The sequence below is a fragment of the Ornithorhynchus anatinus genome, chromosome X1 (assembly GCF_004115215.2).
Source record: "Ornithorhynchus anatinus isolate Pmale09 chromosome X1, mOrnAna1.pri.v4, whole genome shotgun sequence".
NCBI lineage: Eukaryota > Metazoa > Chordata > Mammalia > Monotremata > Ornithorhynchidae > Ornithorhynchus > Ornithorhynchus anatinus.
This window is the reverse complement of record NC_041749.1, coordinates 55,668,169-55,686,475: the sequence shown is the minus strand read 5'-3', so window position 1 is coordinate 55,686,475 and position 18,307 is coordinate 55,668,169. Positions and strand designations below refer to the sequence as shown.

Genomic DNA, 18,307 nt, shown 5'->3' with positions numbered 1-18,307 from the left:
CCCTGGTCATTTTTGGTCTTGCCTTTCCCTCCGGTCTGGAGCGGAAAGGGAAACCTTGCTGATAGCAAGGGTGGCGTAATGGCTAGAGCACGGGCCTGGGAGTCCAAAGGACCTGGGTTCTAATCCCAGCTCCGCCACTCGCCCGCAGTGCGACTGTGGGCCGATCGCTTCGTTTCTCCGGGCCCCGGTTCCCTCGCCTCCAAAATGGGGGTTAAAACTGGGACGCTGTCCGACCTGATACACTTTTATCTACCTCAGCACAGTGTCTGGCAGATAGTGAGCGCTTAACGAACACCATTAAGAAAAAAAAGGTTTATCGCGACGCATGATAAAACACGCAAGCCCCGGTACTACGTGATACTGACACCCTTCCCCCCACACCCCGAAGCGCACACACCTCGTGATATCTCCGGTGACTTTGGAGAGCGGCGGGCTCCCGGTTCCAGCCCCCGGGGTCCCGTGCCCGGGACAGCTTTGGTTCAGGATAGGGATCCTGGAGGTGTCCGTGCTAACACGCTCTGCGCTGCCTCAGTAGTTCACCGCCTGCATCCTCTCACCCCTAGGTTTGGAACTGTCGTAGGGGAAGGGACGTATTCTGTCGATGGTGTTTATTGAGGGCTCACGGCGTGCGGAGCACTGTACCGAACGCTCGGGAGAGGACAAGGTGACAGAACCGGTAGACCCGTTCCCAAGTCCTGGGGCTGGGCATTAGAGGAGAGCTGACTGCCCTCCCCACCCAAGCTCCACGCCCAAAGACATCTCGGGCACGGTCTCGAGGACCGAGCAGATCAGGAGAATTTGCTTCGTTGAGGGTTTCGAACCCAAGGATAACCTCCGATACCAGATCTGGGAGTCGCCCCCAACGTGGGGGCCTGCCTCGGTGGCTGCTCTGGTTTGATCGTTTGGTCGTTTGCCTAGCGGGTCCCTCTGTGGGTGTTCCCTCCACCGGTCCTCCCACGGCAGCGCGGCCCGACGGAAAGAGCACGGGCCTGGGAGTCGGAGGACCTGGGTTCTAATTCCGGCCCTCGCCGGTTGCTGTGGCAATTGCTTGCCGTGTCACCTCGGGCCAGCTCGCTGCGGGCGGGGAACGCGTCCGTTCGGTGTTCCGTTGAACTCTCCCAAGCGCTTAGTACAGTGCTTTGCGCACCGTAGGCACTCAGTCGATACGATTGAAGTCGTTTAGCTTTTCTGTGCCTCAGTTTCCTCAACGGTAAAATGGGGGTTCAATACCCGGTCCCCTACTTAAGACCGCGAACCCCCGTGTGGGACAGGGATCGGGTCCGATCTAATTAACTCGTACCTACCCCGGCGCTTAGAACGGTGTTTGACATATAGTAAGTGCTCGACGAGGTGACCCCTTGGCGAACACCAGCTCCCTATGCCCGTTCCCTTGGGCTGCCTCGCAGGGACTCCCTCTCTTCGTGCTTCTGGGGCTGCCCGCCCCCGCCCCCCGAACCGCTCTCTCGGGCCCCCCCTTTGCCTGATTCCGCCCATGTGATCAGCTGCACTCCAGCTGGTGTTACCAGATGAACGATCGATATCCCGTGCCAAAGAGCCCTCCCTGCAGGAGGGGCCCTGGGTCCCGAGCTGATTCTCTGTTTTAGAAAATTCCGGACCAGTCCCCTCCCCATCCATGGAAGGAGCTAGCCTGCTGGACCACGAGACCTCCGTCAGAGGGGCCAGGTTATTAGCTTAGCGTTTACATCAGCTGGTACATGTTTATCGGTTGCCTTTTTCTTCCATTTGCTGGCCAAGTGGGTCGTCATCCCGCTTCATCTTCTGGTTTTTCCCATCCCTGTGACCTAGGTGGCCAGATTTCCTCCTGGGACTTCTCCAGCCCGATGAGAGGCTGGTCCAGGCCCAGTCCCGGGTCAGGCTCTTGGGCCACTCTGGGTCCAGGCCATTTTCCTGGAACACGGCATCCTCGGGTCCCCGCTGCCCACAGCGGACGTCTCTGTGGGAAGCGGTCGTAAACCCACTTCTCGGGGACAGTCGGAAGAGGGGCCCTTAAGTTTACGCGTTTGTTTTTTACGGTATTTGGTAAGCGCTTACTATGTGCCGGCCACTGTATTGAACACTGGGACGGATTAGAGCTGAATAGGTCGGACGCAGTCCGTGCCCTTAGTGGGGCTTGCCGGCTTCATCCCCACTTTACCGAAGAGGTCACGGCGGCTCAGGGCTGTTAAGGGCCTTGGCCGAGGTCACCCAGCAGACGAGGGGCGGAGCCGGGATTAGAGCTGAGTTTCTCTGACTCCCGAGCCCGGGCTCTTCCCGCTAGACCAAGCTGCTTCCCTTAGGGTTTGTTCCCGCTCCCGTGTCGTATATCCTTGGAACGGCAGGCTCTAGTGGAGAGAGCCCGGGCCGTGGAGTCAGGAGTCCTGGGGTTCTGATCCCGGTTCCGCCACTTTTCTGGCTTACGACCTTGCGCGAGGCACTTGGCCTCCCTGGACCTCGGTTTCCCCGTCTGTAAAATGCAGGTCCGGTACCCGTTCTCCCTCCCTCTTAGACCGCGAGCCCCCCGCGCGACAGGGACCGTGTCCGATCTGACCGTATCTACCCTAGCGTTTAGCAGAGTGCTTAGGGCGCATTGCAAGCGTTTTAACAAGCACCGCAATTTTCATTCACGGAGGTGTCGTGATTTTTACCGTATTAATAGAAAATGCCTTTCATTCCGCAGGCTGCAAGATGTGTGATGGTTCCTTTTTCTTTGTTTCTCTTTATGGTATTTGGTAAGTGCTTTTTCAGTGTCAGGCACTGTTCTAAGCACTGGAGGAGATGCTGGATGATCAGGTCGGACGCAGTCCCCATCCCACATGGGATGGTAGGAGGGAGTAGGATTTCATCCCCATTTTGCGGTTGTGGAAACTGAGCCTCGGAGAAGTTCAGTGACTTGCCCAAGGTCACACAGCGAGCAGTCGGCGGCAGAATCAGGATTAGAACCCAGGCCCAGGCTCTTCCCGATAGGCCTCCCTAGGGGAAGGGGGCTGTAAATTGGGAGCAAGTACCAGATCTGGGGTCAGCAGTCCTTCTCGGATGAGCTGGTTTAGGATTCTGTCCGGTCAACGTCCCGTACCCTTTGACGCTGGAGCTCGGCGGAACCTCGGTCGGTCACGGGGGAGAGTTGAAATCCTCGACCAGGCGAATTCTAGTGATCTCTTTGGCACCTGAGATGGTACCGGAGAGATCTTGGAAGAGGTAGGCAGCCCCAATCTTCTGGCCCCGTGTTGTGTCGTACTCTCCCGAGTGCTCAGCACAGCGCCCCGCGCGCAGTGAGCGCTCAATAACTGTTCCATTTCGGCCGTCTGCGCGCTCCTCGTGGACGCGTCCGGATCCCGGGCGGCTCTCGGAACCGGCATGACGCCTCCCTGAAGACATTAAGCTCTTCCCTCTTTATCATTTTGCGCCATTCAGGCCCAGCAGCCCGGAATCCCACGACCGAATCCCAGCCGTGACCCTTTTGGCTCCGTGGTTCCAAGACGCAGCCTCATGAAAAATTCTGCGCCTTCATTTCTTCTCCAGGTGGAGGCAAAAGTCTGTGTTACCAGCTCCCGGCCTGCATCTCCCCCGGCGTCTCTATCGTCATCTCCCCGTTGAGATCGCTGATCGTGGATCAAGTCCAGAAGCTGACTTCCTTAGATGTAAGTTCAAACTGACCTCTTTTCTCGAGGTGATTAATCAAGGCCACGGAGGTGCTCCCTCCTAACAGAATGGGTTTGAACGACGTCGATCAGTCGGGTTTACCGAGGACTTTCTGTGCGCAGAGCGCTCTACGAGGCGCCTGGGAGGGGACTGTAGAGCGGAGTCGGTAGAGCCGTCCCCTGCCCGCAGCGTGCTTGCAGTCTAGAAGGAGAGGCCCACAGCCTTTATAGTCTTGGTGCGGTAATTGTTTTAAAGAAACTACCTGAACCCGGGGGTGAATTCTGATCTGGGGAGAGACTGGATAGGCAAAATTCAGTGGGTTTCTATTTCGTTCCTCTTAGATTCCAGCGACTTACCTCACCGGTGATAAGACAGATTCTGAAGCTGCCAGTATTTACCTCCAACTGTCCAAGAAGGATCCCATAATAAAACTGCTGTACGTTACTCCGGAGAAGGTGTGTTTGTAAAGCTCTCTTCGGAGGCGAGGCCGAAGCTCACAAAATGCCTTTTCGCTGCTTGATGAAGAAATCGTAGCATCTCTTTTCCCGTGTACCGTTATGCTTAGGAAATGGTACTCCACTGAACGCTTAAGCCGAATATTTTACGAGCCCGATTTTCATGATTTTCGATGGTTTACTGCTAACGTAACCTACTCTGGCCCGAAAGGGGGAACTGTTTATCAAACGAACTGTAGTGCATCGTAAACTGTTATTGAAACGGGAGGGAAAACATTTAGGCCAGTACTCACGTCTTTAATTTTTCGTTTGAGCGAAGTATTCCTTCTCGCATTTTCCTTCCAGGTCTGTGCAAGTAACCGGCTAATTTCTACCCTGGAAAACCTGTACGAAAGGAAATTATTGGCCCGTTTTGTTATCGATGAAGCGCACTGTGTCAGTCAGGTAACGACTGCTTCCTAATTTAGGCCCCGAAACAGTCGAAATCCTCGAGGGGCAACTGACCCACTGTATTCCAAAGCGGAAGTCAAATCAGTCGATCGATCAACACCGTTCTTGAGTTGTTTACATTGTGCACAGCACTGAACTGACCACTTGGTTAGAGGTGTTCCCTGCCCCTAACCAGAGGGAGAGAAGCAGCGTGGCGCAGTGGACAGGGCTAAGGCTGGGGAGCCGGAAGGACCTGGGTTCTGATCTCGGCGCCGACGCACGCCTGCTGGGTGACCTTGGGCAAGTCACTTCACTTCTCTGGGCCTCATCTAGAAAATGGGGAATGAGACCGTGAGCCCCACGTGGAGCGCGGCTCGTGTCCGGGCCGATTACTTTGTATCTACCCCGGCGCTCGGAACAGTGCCCGGCACATAGCTGGGACTTACCAATATCCTTTAAAAAAAAAAAAAAAGTCGAATGAACTCTTGGGGGGTAAATTCTTTTTTTTAATTAAAATGCCTTGTTGGTGAAATCTGCTTCTCTCGTGTCCCAAAAGGATGTTTAAATGGTTTTACTCGGCACCCTGACGTTCCTTCTCTAAACGTCGCCGTTCCTGTCGGCCGGTCATATTTACTGAGCGCTTACCGTGCGCGGGACGCTGTACTGAGCGCTTGGGAGAGTACAGTGCGGCAATAAGCGGGCAGATCCCCCGCCCGAGATGAGCTTAAAGTCTAGAGACTTTGGTATTAAGACTGTCGCCCAGAAAGGTTTCGGGAGGGCGAGGGTCTCCTCTCTCGGGGCCCGCCCGCCAAACTGAAAAGCAGTGTCATTTTCCCCTTTCAACCAGTGGGGCCACGATTTCCGTCAGGACTACAAGCGGATGAACGTGCTGCGTCAGAAGTTCCCTTCGGTCCCCGTGATGGCCCTCACCGCCACTGCTAACCCCAGGGTGCAGAAGGACATTCTCACTCAGCTGAAGATTCTCAAGCCCCAAGTGTAAGCGGCCATTGGAAATCGTGGTGACGCCTTAAGGCCCGGAGCCCGGAGGGTCCCTCCCCTTGGGCTCGGATTGCCCCTACAGCTGTAATAATCGCTGCGGTATCTGTTAAGCGCTTACTCTGTGCCAGGCACCGGGATGGATGCGAGCAAAGGAGGTTGGACACAGTCCCTGTCCCCCGTGGGGCTCACGGTCTCAATCCCCCTTTTAGAGATGAGGGAACCGAGGCCCGGAGGAGCGGACTGACTCGCCCACGGTCACATCTCCCGCTCGGGACAAGGTTACAGTTGAGAGGGGGAGACGGCCGTTACTCTGAATAAATCGCGGATAGGGACCCAGGTGCCGTGGGGCTGAGGACGGGGTGAGCGAAGGGTGCGAATCCAAGCCCAAGGGAGATGCGGAAGGGAGTGGGGGAAGAGAAGATGAGGGCTGGGTCGGGGAAGGCCTCTTGGAAGAGGCGTGCTTCGAAGGTGGGGAGAGCGGTGGTCTGCCGGGTGTGACGTGGGGAGGGAGTTCCAGACCAGAGGCAGGATGCGGGCGAGATGTCCGCGGCGAGATAGGGTACAGTGAGAGTCGATGGACGTGATCCCTGCCCACAGTGAGGGATGCAACGTTCTGGAAAATCACCCGCCACCATGTAAAAGTACTTTTTTTTTCCTCTTAAACCTTGCTCTCCTTTCAGGGCCAAGATGTTCCTCTCTGCCCCCAGAGTTGCTCATAAATATAAAAAAAATCCTCGAGGGAAAATAGCCTTCAATGCCTTCGGTTGTCCTCCTCGACGCGAGGTCCCGGAATCGTCCCGTTCTGAGTTCGACTGCGAGATAATGTAGAGAGCAAGTTTCTCCGGTTGCCCCGGACCCCGTTCGTGGGGGCTCCGAACGGCTTTTTGTTCGGAGTTCGTTGTTTTTCATTAAAAAAAAAAACACCAAAAAACCAAAACAACCCACTCTTCTCCCTTTGCTAACCCAGGTGCGGTCGTTGTTGACATTTGCTGAGCACACTCAGTCCTCAGTGTTTTCCCCTCATGCGTGAACAGATGAGAGAGCCGATTGTGCTCCGTGTCAACAAAATTGTTCTCTGGAACCTGATGCTGGCCGGAGCTTCCCTAGCTGGACATATTTGCTGAATTTCAGGTGCGAGCCCCTCACCCCCCAGAGAGACGGGGACTAAGTCGAATTCCCACCTGCGAATTTTCTCCCCAGCGCTTAGTACGGTGCTCTGCACGCAGTTCGCTCCTCCGTAGGCCGGCAGCTCTTTATGGGCAGGGATCGCGTCTGCTAATTGGGTTGGATTGGACTCTCCCAAGGGCTTAGTTCGGTGTTCTGCACCCAGCGCTCCTCTGGACTCTCAGCCCGTTATGGGTAAGGGAACTCGTCTGTCAAAATCCTGTTGAATCGTCCTCTCCCAAGTGTTCAACTACAGCGCTCTGCACACAGTAGGCCCTCAGGTCCATGCCACTGATTGATCGATTGACCGATCGATCAGTACTACGGCTGCCTCTGCTACTCGGAGAGTTAGCACCCCGGGTCAGCCCAGGAAGAGCGCTGGGAAGACGAGAACTCAGAAGGGTCGGAGTCGGTCCGCGGCTCCTCCGAGAAGCGGCGTGGCCTAGTGGAAAGAGCCTGGGCCTGGGAGTCGGGGGGATCTGGATTCTCCTCCCAGCTCCATCACTCGTCTGCTGCGGGACGCCTGGGCAAGTCACTTCACTTCTCCGGGCCTCGGTTCCCTCCTCCGATGATGATGATAAGCGCTTACTGTGTGTCAGGCACTGTACTAAGCCCCGGAGTGAGTGCGGGCATCGGGTTGGACGCGGTACCTGTCCCGCGTGGACCTCACCGTCTGAATCCCCGTTGTTACAGATGAGGCGCAGAGACGCGAAGTGACTCTCCCGAGATCACACAGCCGACGAGTGGCAGATCTGGGAGTAGAACCCAGGTCCTTCCGACTCCCGGGACTGGGCTGTAGCCGCTTCTCCACATGGGGATTCAATCCCCGTTCTCCCTCCCACTTAGTCCGGGAGCCTCTCGTGGGGACTGATGATCTTGTGTCTGCCCTGGCACTTAGTACAGTGCTTGGCACATAGTAGGCGCTTAACAAATACCACAAGTAGTATTATTAGGTTTACTTACTCTGCTGTCCTCCCCCTGCCTCGGAGGATGTGAGGGGTCTCAGGAGAAAGTGAGGAGACCCTCCCAGCGAAGACAGAGGCAGGTAGGTGACTCTCCACTCTCGCAAGCCCCTCTCGGGAGTCGGACAAAGTGGCACCTTCAACAACCATTCAGTCAATCAGTCAGTGGTATTTGTTGAGCGCCTACTGTGTGCAAAGCACCGTACTAACTGCTCGGCGGAGTACAGTCGCACAGAGTGGGTAGACACGTTCCCCGCCTACAAGGAACGACGGGTCGTAGTGGGTAGAACCCCGGCCCAGGAGTCGGAAGGACCTGAGTTATAATCCCTGCTCTGCTATTTGTCTGCTGTGGGACCTTGGGGACGTCACTTCACTTCTCCCGGTCTCAGTTACCCCGTCTGTAAAATGAGGATGAAGACCGGGAACCCAGACTGTGTCCAACGTGATTAGCGTGTACCTACCCCCGCACTTAATAAAGCGAGTGCTTAGCAAATACCCTTTTTTTAAAAAAAAAAGGAACCTACAGTCTAGGCTACTGACTGTAGCCTTCAGTCTTCCAACCAAGCGACCTTGGCTCTGCCCACCTTCCCCAGGGGATTCTGTTCTGTCCCAGGCTCCTGGTTTCCATTCTGGAGGGGTGGGGAGTGTCCCCCTTTTCTCTCCGCATTCCTGGAGTTCTCCAGAAGTCCTCGGGCCGGGTACAGGGGCAAGAAGGTATTCCTCCTCCTCCCTCCTCTGTCCTTTCCAGCCACATAGGCATACTTGCCCTGTTCTCCTGTGACACCGGCAGCAGAGTCGATCGTAATCGTATCTGGCCGCCGAGGTTGTGGGCACAACAGAGTGTCGGTTTTTCCAAATCGGCAGAAAATTGGGTCGGTTCAGAGATTCAGCAAATTCGGATCACCAATCCAAAGCGGGTTTGACTGCGGAAGGCAGTTGGACTCTCTCCGCTGAGCGATCCATCAGTCCGTCGTACGTTCACCGTGGCTCGGGACAGTGTCCGTTTATTGTGGCATTGAACTCTCCCAAGTGCTCCGTACGGTGCTCTGCACCCAGGAAGCGCTCAATAAATACGATTAAATAAATGAGCCCTTACTCTATGCAGAGCACTGTGCAGTATACAGTGTATATTGTGAGTATGATATAACGGACACGTTCCTTGCCTGGCGATGAAAATAACTTTGGCAATTATTAAACTATTTGCCCAGTGCTGCGCTAAGCACTGAGGGAGATACAAGGTAATCGTCGGCTGAACTCGGTCCCCATCCCAGTGTAAGTGGAAGGGGCCTGGGTTTCAATCCCCTTTTTTACAGGTGAGGAAACCGAGGCCCGGAGAAGCGAGGTGACTAACTCTGGTTCACGTAGCAGACCGGTGGCAGGGCTGGGATTAGAACTCAGGTCATTCATTCATTCATTCGACCGTATTTATTGAGTGCTTACTGTGTGCGGAGCACTGTACCAAGCGCCTTGGCAAAGTCCAATACAACAGACTCAGCAGACACATTCCCTGCCCATAAGGAGTTTACAGTCTGGAGGGCGAGACGGACATTAATGGGGCATGGAATAGAGCACGGGCCTGGGACTCGGGAGGTCGTGGTTTCTAGTCCCAGCCCCGCCGCTTGTCTGCCGTGTGGCCTTGGGTGAGCCGCTTCTCTGTGCCTCAGTTACCTCATCTGTAAAATGGGGACTGCGTCCAACCCGATTTGCCTGCGTCCACCCCAGCGCTCAGTACGGTGCCTGGCGCATGATGAACGCTTAACAGATGCCATTATTATTATTATTAGGAATAAATAGGGTATAAAATATAATTTAAATATATGTACCTAAGTGCTTTGGAGGTGGGGCAAATGTCTGTAAACAGGGGCGCCCTGGCTCTTTCGCTTAGAGGTTCAAACTAGGGCTGAATCCATGGTCTGGAATTCTCACCGTAGGAAATGGGGGGGCCTTGTCCTCTGAAGTCGACAACCGACTTGAAATTCACTGGACTAGGAATATAAATTTTGAACTTTGGATTTTTTTCTAGGTTCAGCATGAGCTTTAATAGGCATAACCTGAAATACGACGTACTGCCCAAAAAGCCAAAAAAGGTAGCCTTTGACTGTTTATCGTGGATCAGGAAACATCATCCTTGTGAGTAGAAGCCCGTGACTTGATTTTGAGAACGCTCGCTGTTTCGTTTGGTGTCCAGCGGAGTTTTTTGTTTGTTTGTTTGCGTTGTGGTCTTTGTCAAGCACCTACTATGGGCCAAACCCGGTACTAAGCGCTGGGTTAGAATCATGGTTCTCAAGTCCCCGTCTCACATGGGACTCGCAGTCTTAAATGCCATTTTCAAGATGAGGAGACCGAGGTCCGGAGAAGTGAAGCGACCTGCCCAAAGTCACCCGGCAGAGCCGGAATTAGAAGCCATGTCCTCCGACTCCCGGGCCCCTGCCCTTTCTGCTAGGTATCCGTGTGATATCTGTAAAAGTCCATGTGTGAATTTTTTTTTTTCCTTCCAAGAGTGAAATAGTTTGATTCTTGCATTCCTGGAATTTGAAAGCTCCCAACTGGAATAATCCCAAGAAGACACACAGAGCCGAAGTCCCACGTGGGTAATTGTGTCGAGGACGGGGACTCGCGGATCGGCCTCGCTTAAACCGGGGGCACGGTGGGTCGACAGGCCCGCGCCCCCCGGCCCGTTACCCCTGCCGGGGCGAAGACGGCCACCTCGTCCCTCCTGCCTTCTCCGGGCCTCGGTTTCCTCACCTGTAAAGTGGGGCTTTAATACTCATTCTCCCTCCCCTTGACACTCTGAGCCCCTTGTGGGACGGGGACTGCGTCTGATCCGATGGTATGCCTCGGTTTCCTCGTCTGTAGAATGGGGCTTCAATACGATCCTTCCTGCTCCTTGCGCTTGTGGGACAGGGACTCTGATCCGATTGAATCTGCTCGCGTGCGCCCCAGCGCTTAGCACATTCCACCATGATTTACTGCTTCATCTTCTCTCTCTTCCCCCGCCCCCCGCCAGAAAAGGCAACAGAATTGACAGTTAGTTGATTCATCTCTTTTATGTTCTCTGAAGTTTCTTCAGTGTGCGCTGTTTAACGCGCTAACACCTCCCTCGGTTGTGTCAATATGTCGGAGTCGGCGTTCCTGTGTCAAAGAGCCCATTTCTCAGTGCGGGCTATTTTGGTCTGTTTACAGATGACTCAGGGATAATTTACTGCCTTTCCAGGCGTGAATGTGACACAATGGCTCTCACTCTGCGGAAGGACGGCCTCGCCGCCCTGGCTTACCACGCCGGGCTCAGTGATTCCGCTCGAGACGAAGTCCAGCACAAATGGATTAACCAGGATGGCTGCCAGGTAACGGGGAGAGACGTGCAAAAATGTGCAGGAGTGCACGGTTTCGGGGCAGGAGCTTGAGCAGAAACGACAAATATTTACATTTTCGTGGCAGCACGCATCCAAACAAGAGCGCCGTTCAAACGTGGGAATGATTTTGGATGGGAAAGCCACGGTTTCCAAGGGCCGGGCCCAAGTACAAAACTTCCTCCACTTAGGAGGAAATGCTGTTTCAAGTCCCTGGCTTCCTCGTCCAGGCAGGGCACCCACTTGACCCGGCTGTTTCCTGCCAGCCGGTCAGTCGGTGGTATCTACTGAGCGCTCACCACGTGCAGAGCACCGGACTAAGCGCTTGGGAGCGTACAGTACGACAGAGGTAGCAGATGGGTCCTCTCCCCGCAACCAGCTCACGGTCGAGGGGAGGTCCGGCCGGAGAGTCTTTCGGTGGGTCGACGTTATTTATTCAACGTTGAGCGCTAACTGCGTGCAGAGCACTGTACTGAGCGCCCGGGAGAGGACGATCCAACAGACGTGCTCCCCGCCCCCGACGAGCCCAACCTTCTAAGCTTGCCGGACTTCCCGGAGGGAAGGTGAAATTTTCTGGTTTTCCCTGCTTTGTCTTTCTCCATTCAAACCTCCACATCAAGTGATTCTGGCCCAAGTGGTTTTGGGTTTCCCAGGGTGGGAGTGGATCAGTCAGGGATGAAAATGGGAAGTAGAGACTAAGCAAGGACGATTTCCCAATCTCCCAGAAGCAACAGACTTTCGGGAAGCTGGTGGTTCTGGGGCTCCTTCCCCTTTCCCTCCCAAAATCGTACGCTCGAGAATGACCGTGACCACGCAGCCAACCCCTGATGTAGACCTCGCTCGCTCAATCCGCCGGAATCCGAATCGTTTGGGCGGATGCTTCCCGGATCCCCAGCACCCCTTCCGTCTGCCACATTTTTTACGGCATTTGCTAAGCCCTTACTGTGTGCCAGGCGCTCCTCTGAGCGCTGCAGTAGATACGAGGTGATCAGATTGGACGCAGTCCACGTCCCACTTGGGGCTCACGGTCTTCATCCCCATTTTCCAGATGAGGTAACTGAGGCCCAGAGAAGCGAAGCGAGTTGCCCGAGGTCACCCAGCAGACAAGCGGCAGTGCCGGGACTAAAACCCAGGTCCTTCTGAATCCACTAGGCCACGCTGCCTCTCATGAGAGCGGGGCTCAGCGGCGGTCAGCGTGGTCGGCAGGGAGATGGGGGGACGGCGGGGGTGAGCGGGGCAGCAGGGCGGGGGCAACCGAGGGAGGCCAAGCTGCAGGTGGGAGCAGAAGAGATGGGGGGGGGGCGGGGAACCGAGGGTGGGGCCGCGTGGGGGAGGCAGGCCCACTTCTCTGTCTGTCTTAATCTTTCATTCATTCAATAGTATTCACCGAGCGCTTACTATGTGCAGAGCACTGTACGAAGCGCTTGGAATGGACAGTTCGGCAACAGATAGAGACAATCCCCGCCCATTGACGGGCTTACGGTCTAATCGGGGGAGACAGACAAAAACAGTAGCAATAAATAGAATCAAGGGGATGGACATCTCTTTAACAAAATAAATAGGGTAATAATATGTACAAATGAACAAACGAGCACAGTGCTGAGGAGAAGGGAGAGGGGGAGGAGCAGAGGGAAAGGGGGCTTAGCTGAGGGGAGGTGAAGGGGGGGGGGGGGGGGCAGAGACGCTCAGTCTGGGAAGGCCTCTTGGAGGAGGTGAGCTCTCAGTAATCTCTGTCTTCGACCCTGTCTCTGACCTTGTCTCTGTCCCCGAGGCTATCTCTGACTCTGTCTCTGTTACAGACCTTGTCTCTGACCCATCTCCGTCACTGACCCCGGCTCTGCCCCTTATCCTATCCCTGCCCCGGGCGCTCTCTGACCCTGACCCTCATCTCTTTCCCGAACCCTGTCTCTACCCGACCCTATCTCTGATCCTGTCTCTGACCCTGTCTCCATCACCGACCGTGTCTCCGAACTGACTCCGTCACTGAGCCCGTCTCTGACTCCAGCTCTGTCCCTGGCCCCCCTAGACTGTGGGTGGGGATTGTCCCTCTTTATTGCTGTATTGTACTTTCCCAAGCACTTAGTACGGTCCTCCGCACGCAGTAAGCGCTCAGTAAATACGACTGAATGAATGAGAGGCTCCGGATTCTTGTCCCCTCAAGGAAATTTGACCTTGGTACGGCACGCCGAGTTTTTGGAAGGACAGAGAGGATCCTCCCGTACCTTCTCTGACTCCCGTATCTTCAGCCTCAGTCTGACCGCCAGCACCTGGCACTCGTTCAGCCGTATTTATTGAGCGCTCACTGCGTGCAGAGCACTGTACTAAGCGCTTGGAAGACGGCAACGGTACAGTAAGCGGTCACATTCCCTGCCCGTGACGAGCTTCCCCTCTAGAGGAGACATCCCTGCAGCAACAGCAGCGTATCTATCGAAGGTGGGGGACCCCCGTGTCGCTACCGGCCGAATCACGGGCACGGAGGGCAGTGGGGACGTGGGGCAGCGTGGGCTAGTAGGTAGCGCCCGGGCCTGGGGGTCAAAAGGTTCTGATCTTGGCTAGACATCACTTCTCCGGGCCTCAGTCACCTCATCCGCACCATGGGGGTTAAGGCTGTGAGCCCCGTCGTGGAACCTGGACTGGGTCCAACCTGATTCAGCTTGTGTCAGCGCCAGCGCTTAGTACAGTACCTGGCACTTAAGCGGGGAAACAGGTGGCCTTGGGGAGAGAGCACGGGTCTGGGAGTCAGAAGGACCCGGGTTCCGGTCCTGGTTCCGTCACTCGTCCGCTGGGTGATCTTGGGCAAGTCGCCTCACTTCTCTGTGCCCTCTGTCCCCTCATCTGGAAAATGAGGATTGCGACAGCGTGGCACAGGGACTGTGTCCAACCTGATCACCTTGTATCTACCCCGGCGCTTAGAACAGTGCCTGGCGCATAGGAAGCACTTAACAGATACCGTTTTTTAAAAAAAAATGTTCTGGAGTTGACGGTTTAGTGTCCTTTTGCGAGGGAAAAGTGTGTCGCTTCTTCTCCACCGGACGAAGGGGCTCACGGCTAATCGAGTCGTCGAAACCTTTGTTCCCTGGACGGACAGCATTCACTTGCCCTTTGAAATGCGGTCTGCCCTGACCGGCGGCCCTGGACTTTCACGTGCCCGCCGCCGCCCGCTTCAAAGGCTGGCCGGAATGCCAGAGGTCCCATCCCCAGCATGCCAGCAGAAGAAGAGCGAGGCCTTACAAAGCGCGGTATTGTCCCTTCGGGTTGCGACATGTCTTTGGGACGGGTCTTTCGTAACTCCGGAGTCTGCCTCTCGATGTCCGATGACCCTTCGGTTCCAAAGTTCTACTTTCTGTCTTAAACGAGCCCTTTGGCCGTGGTGGAACCGCCTTTCCCAGCCAGGTCGGGGGCCCCGGGATCCTTCGCCTTTGGCAGAACGGGATCTGGCTCCTGGCTCCTCGGATGTAGCGATAGTGGTGCCTTAGCGGACGGCTCCACGGAGCACGCGGCCCAGTGGAGGGAGCCTGGACCCGGGTTCTAATTCCGGCTCCGCCACCTGTCAGCTGGGTGACACTGAAGTGACTTTCACCTCTCTGGGCCTCGGTTACCTCATCTGTAAAAACGGGAATTAAGACCGAGCCCCGTGGGGGACGGGGATTGGGTCCAACCTGATCAAGTTGTATCTACCCCGGTGCTCAGAGCAGTGCTCGGCACATGGTAAGTGCTTGCCGAGGACCACAGTTATTAGTGGCTAGAGCCTGGGAGTCGGGACCTGGGTCCTAATCCCAGCTCTTGAGCAAGTCACTTCACTTCCTCTGGGCCTCATTTACCTCATCTGTAAAATGGAGATTAAGACTATGAGCCCCATCTAGGGCAGAGACTGTGTTGAATCCGATTAACTCGTACCTACCCCAGCGCTTAGAACAGTGCTTGGCACATAGTAAGTGCTAAACAAATGCCATTTAAAATATATATATATATATATATATCCAGGACTTATCTCGTGGTCCACTGTGATCCCTGGATAGTAATAATAATTAAGGTACTTGTTAAGCGCTTACTATGGGTCAGGCTCTAGACTAAGCGCTGGGGTGGAAACCGGCAAATCAGGTCGGACACAGTCCCTGTCCCACGTGGGGCTCACGGTCTCAAAATCCCCATTTTCCAGATGAGGTAACTGAGGCCCAGAGGAGTGAAGTGACTTGCCCAAGGTCACACAGCAGACGAGTGGCCGAGCGGGGATCAGAACCCATGACCTTCTGACTCCCAGGCCCGTGCTCTATCCACTGTGTCTTTTTTGGATCTTTTTTGGCTGTGCTTGTGCCCAGATATATATATTGTTTCCCCCCCACATCCAGTAGTTAGGTGGTTTTCGTTTCCTTCGGAGAAAACCAGGTCCTCTAGTCTGCAAGCTCACTGTGGGCAGGGAACGTGTCTGCTCATTGGGTTGCGTTGGACTCTCCCAAGCGCTTAGCACAGTATCCTGCACATAGTAGGCCCGTATCAAATGCCACTGATTGATTGATATGTGCCTATCCCTTGCGTTCATCCTTGTTGAACTCGCCAACCCTAAAACCCAGAATATGGCCGCCGTTAAAAGGCGTCAGTCGAGCCGGAGCACATCTTTGTACGGACGACTCCCCAGTCTCTCTCTTTCCCTCCCGGTCCTTTCACCGAACCCGCATCTCCCTGTCGATGAGTTGCCGGCACCTTCGACTCAACGCAGAACTCCTCCTCTGTCACCTCCTTCCCGTCTTTCCCCCTTCCCTGTCCTGGTACTTAGGGAAGCAGCACGGCCTAATCGATAGAGCCCGGGCCTGGGAGTCGGGAGGTCATGGGTTCTAATCCCGGCGCCGCCACTCGTCTGCTGTGTGACCTTGGGCAAGTCAAAGGTCTTCTCTGGGCCTCTGTGAACCCGACGTGGGACAGGGACTGTGTCCGACCCGATTTGCTCGTATGCCCCACCTCCAGCACTTAGTACAGTGGCCGGCACATGGTAAGCGCTTAACGGGTGCCGTTATTATCATTGTTGTTATTATTAGGACAGCGGCACCGGCCTCTACCCTTCGCTCTCATTCAAATCACCTCCCGCCCTGCCCCGCCCGGTGTCGCCCTGGTAGGAGAGTTCTCGACTAGTCCGTCGGCCTCCTCGCCGGCCTCCCGGCCTCTGGCCTCTCCCCCACTCCGACCTGTACCACACGACCGGGCACGGATCATCTTGCCACAGATTCGCCCTGCCCTCAGCCCTCCTCCCTTCAAACCCCGCACCGCCTCCCAGCACGTCTCCGGCCCCACCTTACACCCTCCTCCATCCCTCCGGTTGCTCTCTTCTCTCCTCCCGAGTCAGCCTTAATCATCATCGTGGTATTTGTTAAGCACTCACTATGTGCAGGGCACTGTGCTGAGCCCTGGGCTGGATACAAGGTAATCGGGTGGGACACGGTCCCCGTCCCGCGTGGGGCTCACGGTCTTCATCCCCATTTGACGGAGGAGGGGGACTGAGGCCCGGAGACGTGAAGTGATTTTCCCGAGGTCACAGAACTGGGATTAGAACCCGGGACCTTCTGACTCCCAGGCCCGGCCTCCGTCCACCGGGCCACGTTGCTTGACTGTCCCTCCTCCATCCCTTCACCCAAACCGTTCTCCCCGCCATCTTGGAGCTCTTTCTCTTCCCACAGCAGGCAGACTCCAGCTCTCCCCACAGCAAAATGCCACCTCCAATAAGCTTTCGCCGATTAATTTCCCGCCCCCCCCCCCCCCCGAGCCAACTCGAGCACTTTCGTTCTCATCTGTACCTTCCTCAGAACCTGTGGATGGGTTCATACTCAGTTATTGATCATGAATGCACTAGCTGGGAATACCTTGGTCTCCCCAGTTAAGAAGAAGAATTGTGGTATTAGGTAAGCGCATATTTTGTGCCTAGCACTGTACTAATCGCTGGAGTAGCTACAGGATAACCAGTTCCCGTGTGGGGCTCAGAGTCTAAGTAGAAGGGAGAACAGGGATTGAATCCCCATTGTGCACGTGAGAGAACCGAGGCCCAGATAAGCGAAGGGGACCTGCGTAAGCTCCTGATAGGCGGGGGACGCGTCACGTCTTTTGTTCCCTGGTTCTTAGCTCAGTACGCTGCATCGGATGGGCGCTCGTTACCTGCTGCTGCCGCTCCTCCTCCTCCTAGGCCACTGTTAGGAAAGTTAGTTGAGAAAGTCCTTCAGATCACCCAAGCTTGAAAAGAATTCATCAAAGAATGATGGAGGAAGAAATAATATTGCCCAGAGATGCGGGTCATGCAGAGGTGAGCGGTTTTGTCCCTCGTGAGGCTCACAGTCCTAATCCCCATTTTACAGGTGAGGGAACTGAGGCATCGAGAAGTGAAGTGACTTGCCGAAAGTCACGCAGCTGACAGGTGGTGGAGCCGGGATTAGAACCCATGACCTCTGACCCCTAAGCCCGGGCACTTTCCACTGAGCCACGCTGTGTCCTCTCCCGAGCGCTCTGCACACAGGAAGCGCTCAAAAAATCCCTGCCCTCACAGATAATGGGGAAAAACAGAAGCCATCTACATCTGCGCCTCCACCAGAGCCGAGGGGGAGAAAATAGCTCCGAAAAACAGAAACAGCTAAATCAAATAACAAACAAGGCCCTGAGCTAAGATGTCTGGACAGACCGGAGAGGGTGAGAAAAGGCAGAGGAAATGAGGCTCTGTGAGGATTAGAACAAGGTGCAGGTGGACTCTGCGCTGTTGAAAAACAGCAACGGGCTCCCAGAAACCCGAAAACTGGTTGAGGACTAATAATAGCAACTAATCATGTTTGTATCTGTTAAGCACTTACGTGTCAGGCACCGTACTGAGGGCTGCGGTAGATACGAGACGCAGTCCCCGTCCCACAAGGAACTCACCGTCTTAATCCCCTTCTTCCGGATGGGGAGACTGAGGCCCGGAGACGTAAAGCGACTGTCCCAAAGTCACACAGCGGACAAGTGTCGAAGTCAGGATTAGAGCCCGGGTCCTCTGACTCAAAGCCCCTGCTCTTTCCACTAGGCCGCACCGCTTCACGCTGGTTAACAGTCGCAGCGAGGGCTTAAATGCCACCCGTCCCTTCCGGAATACCGGAGGCCGAGGAAGCAGACGGCACCGGGTCATCACGGGTTAACCGTGATTGATTTTAGGCCTGGCTCATCGTTGCGGGACTTATTCCCGTCGGGAAGTGCTGATGAGATGCCTCGTCTCTACATCGTCGAGCTCGTTAATTGGTCGCGTTTCCCGAGCGCCGGACTGAGCACTTGGGAGAGTGTAGTAGAGTCAGGGGGCACGGTC

The 18,307-nt window shown here is 55.2% G+C and overlaps 1 protein-coding gene across 3 annotated transcripts in view; it reads left to right on the top strand.

The window, feature by feature from the left end:
* Positions 1-18,307, top strand: part of BLM (BLM RecQ like helicase) — a 75,410-nt gene that overhangs the window by 33,282 nt on the left and 23,821 nt on the right. For all 3 annotated transcript variants that reach the window (XM_029051454.1, XM_029051453.1, XM_029051452.1), the window contains exons 9-14: positions 3,520-3,638; positions 3,981-4,094; positions 4,440-4,538; positions 5,371-5,519; positions 9,672-9,778; positions 10,832-10,992. In XM_029051454.1, coding sequence (XP_028907287.1) covers positions 3,520-3,638; positions 3,981-4,094; positions 4,440-4,538; positions 5,371-5,519; positions 9,672-9,778; positions 10,832-10,992 — 749 coding nt within the window. The remainder of the gene's footprint in view (positions 1-3,519; positions 3,639-3,980; positions 4,095-4,439; positions 4,539-5,370; positions 5,520-9,671; positions 9,779-10,831; positions 10,993-18,307) is intronic.